The sequence below is a fragment of the Corvus brachyrhynchos genome, unplaced genomic scaffold (assembly GCF_000691975.1).
Source record: "Corvus brachyrhynchos isolate BGI_N302 unplaced genomic scaffold, ASM69197v1 scaffold32, whole genome shotgun sequence".
Taxonomy (NCBI): Eukaryota; Metazoa; Chordata; class Aves; order Passeriformes; family Corvidae; genus Corvus; species Corvus brachyrhynchos.
In genome coordinates this window covers 11441884-11448187 of record NW_008237919.1, presented here as the reverse complement: position 1 = coordinate 11448187, position 6304 = coordinate 11441884, and the positions used below count along the sequence as shown (strand labels likewise).

Sequence of the window (6304 nt, the reverse complement as noted above, 5' to 3'; positions counted from 1 at the left end):
CTAAAATAGCCCAGCTTGGCCATACATACTCCATTACTAGTAATATTTAGGTTCAGTTGTTTGTTTTACCTTAACATTGAAATGCCCAGTCAAAGCCAACACTTGCAAAGTGTTTTCAGGCACATACAAGCAACGCAAGTATGATATCAAATTTCACTGCTCATTCTATTGACTTTTATGAAAACAGAGAACATTGCAGTAAGATAATGATGAATACTGTTGGTTTTGTTCAGCATCAAAGAGATCTGTATCCACTGAGATGCCTCTTGTTAAAAAAACAGCTGAATAAGCTCACCTTCTAATGTTTCTCAGTTCACCTGCCAAAGTTTTAATCTTATGTGCAACTGACAAATGCCTGTCAGGACTTCGATCTAATGTTTTTCCAAAAAGGCAAGTCTAGTACATACCCACAACTACGTTCCTCGTAACATCATCAACTGCCTGCTTTCAGCTGAGACAATGCCCAGGAAAAAAATGATCACTTGAACTTCAAGTGCCAAGTAACACTTCCAACAGAAAAGGCATCTTTCTTATGAGGCCATGATCCTTTTTTGGGTTCTCTGACAAGTTTTTTCACACATACAAATTGTATCATCATATGGAAATTATCATCAGCATGTTGAAGAAATCACATAATGGAAATTTCCGAGTTTCAAGAACAACTGCTGGGAAAATTATGTATAGAACTTTGAAAACTGGAAATCCCAGAAGAGTGGGAGAAAAAACCAAATAATTTAAAGGAATGAAAAAATCTAGTGAAAGAAAACTAGGGGGAAAGATAAAGTTTTTAGCAGTCAGATAGGGATCAGAACAGATTTCTAACCAAAAAACAAACAAGATAATTTTATTGTTCCTTCATATTTGAGAAGCACCCTTCATTAAAGAGAAGATACTCAGGTTTACTGTGCTGTGACTCTTCAATATACAATATATGTATTTCTCTTCTTATGTACGTATTTTTAAAAATTTTAAGAAAGCAGGCCTTCAAACAATTCCAAGTTCTCACAGCTGTCTGTTAAGTGTATTGGCATACATGCGTAGAGAGCTACGTAGGGATACGTGAACACTACAATGAAGAAAATACCAGGCATTTATTCAGTCTTCATAAAACCAGTTTTACATTTTAGAGTGTGTTATTGAGGAGATTCACATCATTCTGCATCACAAAGAACAGAAGACAGAGACTGTTTCAGATTAACACTTTAATCAGAAGTTTTGTTTTTAAATGTAAATTACAATCACTGATACACCTGCAAGTGCTTACCACATTTGTTCAACTAAGTATTATATGTACGCATATACAGCATAGGTCAGTTTAAAACAATCACAGTACTTCTTAGTGCCATCTGCAAAAGGAGAAAGATCTTGGCCCTACTTTGTGGAAATAAATATCAAATGACAAAAAAAGGTTCAGCAATTTTAGTTATGTATATTCGATGAAGGTCATGCACGCGCAAGAGTAAAAAGATTTAGAGCTCTTCCTTGTAATACCCAAGTTTTGCTAGTGACATCTCTCGTCTCAGCTGCATAACTTCCCAGAACATCTGATCCACTAAAAAAGACAGAAATATCATTAAATATACCAAATTCACATTTTATTTCAACTGATGTATTCAGGCTGCCTTACTCTACATGAGTTTAGGGGAACTTCCTAACAAACATCTGGTAAAACCAGCATAAATATGTGTAAGGGCTAATTGTGCTTGGTTTTGATAAAATTTGTTCAAGTACATATTCTAAACATTCTAAATGAGATTTCTATAAAAAACTCCTCAGATTTTAGATTTCTTTAAAATGGAGAACAGAACTATATCAGTACTTCTTGTCAGCTTCAATTAATTGCAATTTCTTATTTAAGCTTCCCTGCCCCTTGACTCATTTTCTGTGGAACTAAATGACTACAAAAAGAAAAAAGGAGAGCTTGTTAAGAATTGTTTCACCAAAGAATCTGTAATTTAGTTATAATTTTGCCATTTATAGCCTTTCTTGCTCTTTTTTTCTACAGTAATCTGCCAGCAACAATAAACTGGGTAGGAAAAAAAAAAAGGGTAGAAAACCCTTTTTTCTTACTTCATCTGTATCTTCCTAAACACAATAAGCCTAGTGCATAGCTTAAGCTTCTAGACATCACAGCAACATAAATCAAAATCATGGAGTATGTAATTATTCAAGACTAAATTTCCATGCAGTCAAGATCCTGATGTAGATTGTCTACAAATCTCATTAACTTGAACAACAGTGCAAGCTCTTCCCTACCGTATTTCAAAAAACACTTTCGTAGAAGTGACCTCTGTCTTAAAAATTATATGGTGCATTAGTGCAAATGCATGCAGCGGTACTACACAGACAATTATGATGAGTGCCTACATTCTTGTGAATGTATTGTTGAAATCCTTACATAAAGCTACAAATGCAAATTCTATGTTTTAGTGGTAAAGATGACAACTGAGCTGAAACACCAAACTCAATTTTTTTTACAAATTTCTTGTGAAGAATAAATAAATCTGATAATGCTGAAAGTATTTCATTATATGATGTAAAAAAACCACTAATTTTTTTCATCTCAATAGCAAAATAAACAATTTTTAGTTGAAACTTCACAGGTCCTTTTGGTCAAAGTAAAAGCCTTTTAACTACAAACCATATTAAAACTTAAATAACACATTTTCAAGGTCTTCAGTGATGATAGTAAATCAGTAAAAATTACCACCATCTGAAGGTTTTATTAAACATAATTAAATATATGAAATAGCTGCATTTCAGGTGAATTCCATGACCCTTTGACAATGAAAATTAACAGCATTATTTTTTGTAAGGAAAAGTCTATCTATCACCTCAGGAGTACTTCAGGTTAGAAATATTTGGGTGTAGCTAAAATCCTGAGCTCTTGAAATTTGGAAACATCAGGAAGAGATGACTATAGGTGAGGTAGCAAAGCAGGGCTAACTCTAGCCAAATTCTTGATGAAGAAAATCCACAGAGACTCGAAAACTGGAATAATGAAATGCACAGACATCCATAAACATTACAATGTTTAACTGTTTTACTTTACTTTCAAAAATACAACTGAACTAAAAAAAATTTACATTTTCACAATGAAAGCAAATATTTTAATTTACTATTGACACAGGGCTAATGACACTTTTTCCACTATCTGTGCTCAGTATTTCTGGGAGCCTAAGTGATATGACCTGCTTCAAAAAAAATTTGGACTGAAAGCTGTTTGGCAATATCCTTTGACCTGGACAGGAAATACCATTAAATCAACTGTGTGCAGTTTAAACACAGCCAAACCATCTTCCTTTTCTTTTATAGTGATAAACACGTAAAATGCGCTTGAAAATTAAGACAAAACTATGACTCCAACATCCAATATATTTTTAAATTCCAGAATTAAGTAACTAGGTTTACAGTGAATATGTCTTCATGAACATATTCACAAAAATAATGTTTTCTTCTTTTATATGGACATACTGAAACCACCTAGAACAGTTAAGCAAATTTCTGAATTACTGTGCAGACACAGTTTAAATAGGCAGTTGTTGGATAGGATATTCTAACATGACCAAAGCAACTGGGTAACAAAGGTAGGGACCCCCACCACAAGCTACAGCCTGAAGCAATGTCAGTAAAAAATACATTTCTCTTTTTGGGTGGAGGGTGACCAAGCCTTACATTTATAACCAAAGCCCTAATCGAGATTTGGCCATGCTACTGCAATGCTCTGATTTCTCAGCTGCAGTCAGATGAATGATTACAGATTTTCTGTATCTATAAAAGGTTACCTGTTAACTTTTCACAATTTAACCCAAAATATTCTCTTTTCTTGCCAGTTTCCCCTGAGAAAATAATCTGACAAGAACAGCTGTCTCAATTGTCACTGCACAAAACGAGAAGACATGCCAAAACATCAAGCTAAAGAAAAAATGGCCCAGATCAAACCAAATGCAAGTTTTTTGCATCCAAAATACCTCCATATTCTGTAACAGAGATTTGATTTATGACTACTGTGTGGAAAAACTCTGGCTAACTCCCCTAGTTAGATTTTTTTTAACATTTCTTACTGTATAGGGGGGGTTTAAATGGACTGAAAATCAATACACTGGTTTGTTGTTTTAAAATGTAACTTCATTGGAGACAAATACGGTGAAATATCACCATATTCTTGAAATTACAACACTGACTATAAACTGATGGCTTTCCTGTAATGTCAGCTCACAGCTGTTGTGCACAGATAGCAACTTTTCGGCACAGGCACTATGTAAACATCTCTTTATGTACATCCAACACAATTTTTTTACTCACCATCTTGCTGCTTCAACAGCCCTTGCTGGATGTATCGAATATATGTAAAGAAGTTACACACAGAAGTGATCTAAACTCATATAAAAATAATGGTGGTTAATATACTTTTGTATAAAGGTATGGGAAAAAAACAGTAAATAACTACCAGACAAAATTAAATCACAGTAAATCTACTTACCCTGTAACGACAGAAAGGAGAAATGTAGTAATAACTGCTTGAATCTCCTAATTTGATTCTATGCTTGCATGACTTACTTTGTCCACTGAGAGCACATTTCCTACAAATATAAAGGTCACATGATTCAATAAACAAATCTGACATTAATGTCTAAACACCTGCGTGTGTTTATGGCATTAATGTAACTGTTTCATATTGGCACAGATAGATGAGTATCTACCTTCATTTTAAAAGCTGCAATTATTACATTATGTTGTCAATTATTTTAGTTCCACAAGGCCTAATTCAATTTCAATACTGGTGCGTTATAATGCTTTTTTTGAATTCTAAAACTTCCTTCAGGTCTGGGAATGCACTTTCATATTCACTAATTTAAGCCAGCTTGACAACTCTGGCACAGTGGGACTTCTTTAATTAACTCTTGATATGTCAAATAAACATTTTTTTAATTATTAGTTGATGCCAACATTTAAACAGATTTTTTTAAAGTTCTGCTTGATATTGTATTTCATTATAAAAAAAATATCAGCACCACAGAAGAGCAGTCAATTCTTTGAAGCTTCTCTTAGATGCATTTTAAATCCAGCTTTGCATTTATGCCCAAATTGAAATCGTATTTTACATTCAGAGTATAAAATCTTTTGGGACAAAGGAAAATGGGCTGTCTGGCAATAATTCTTTTCGTTACCATTACAAAAAGTGAGAGTAAAATAATCAAATTTACTTCTGGTGTATCGCAACTATGCAGTATTCAGGAAAAGTCGTTAGTCACCACAAATTGTTCCCAAAAAAAAAAAAAAAAAAATTTAGGAAAACAATGAATTTTTAAAGATGAGAAGAATTTGATTTATTCAGAATGTCTGTATTACAGCATCTCAGATGAATTGAGTTGTCATGGCAACCACTGTTTCATTAATTTTAAAAGCTGCTGGTTCTTTCTCCCATTTCTACCTCATGAAATTAGGGAGTCTAAGAACAATTTGCCTTTCAAAAGTGAAACAAAAATTACTAAGCTTCTGTGTTCTGAACAGTGGCTCATGGGCCCTTTTAAATTGACTGCAGCTGGTCCACAGAACCATGTAAAACAGGAGAAATTTGAACAGTGTATATGATTTTCCATGGCAATTTATGACAACTGACAGTAGTTCATTGATACAAGAAATCCTATACTAGCTGAAGCAAGCTGGATCACAGTTTCAGTCTAGCTTTTGTCAGAAGACAAACCTTCAATGCTAGGATAATAAAACCCCTTTTTCCTTCTGGTTACATAATTGCCTTCTCTATGTTGTCTTCCATCACACCAGTTAAATGCTGAGGGTGTCTGCCAGTGACTCAGTTTCACACTGTATGGCACATGCAGCTCAGCGCTTTGTTCCCCATAGGGACAATTATTTGAATCTTCTGGGGAAACCCAGCTGTCTTTTGTTAAGGCAGCACTTACTGCACACCATCACAGGCACCATTCAGGAAATTCTGTATATTAAGAACCCTTCTGCACTACCAGCACAGCTCTCTGTCCTCCGCTCCTTACTGTGCTATTCGGGCAGTTAACCACTATTTTACGCATCTGTTCCCCCACACAAATGCACAACAAAATGACTTCTTTAAAAATATTACTCTAGCTTTTGTTATCATTTATTTTCAGTTTATCTATATTATGTTACCCATTTAAGAAGACAGTTTCAATTAAAAAAGTGTTTTGCACCATATGAAAATAAAAACCTGCAACTGCTACACCAATTCAGGGAAAACTGGAACACCTGTTTCCCATTCAGTGCCAGTAATAATATGTAAGGCAAAGCACAACTGCTGTTAAATTAC

At 34.3% G+C, this 6304-nt stretch overlaps 1 protein-coding gene across 4 annotated transcripts in view; it reads right to left on the bottom strand.

Moving 5' to 3' along the window:
- Positions 1-1182: 1182 nt before the first annotated feature.
- Positions 1183-6304, bottom strand: part of RAB3IP (RAB3A interacting protein) — a 50908-nt gene continuing 45786 nt past the window's right edge. For 2 of the 4 annotated variants that reach the window (XM_017733228.1, XM_008632811.2), the window contains exons 9-11: positions 4484-4583; positions 4306-4375; positions 1191-1552 (exon numbers count right to left, since the gene is read on the bottom strand). In XM_017733228.1, coding sequence (XP_017588717.1) covers positions 1470-1552; positions 4306-4375; positions 4484-4583 — 253 coding nt within the window. In that variant the 3' untranslated portion in view covers positions 1191-1469. Of the gene's footprint in view, positions 1553-4305; positions 4376-4483; positions 4584-6304 lie in introns of all 4 variants that reach the window. The other 2 variants (XM_017733227.1, XM_017733229.1) reach the window with 2 other exon arrangements.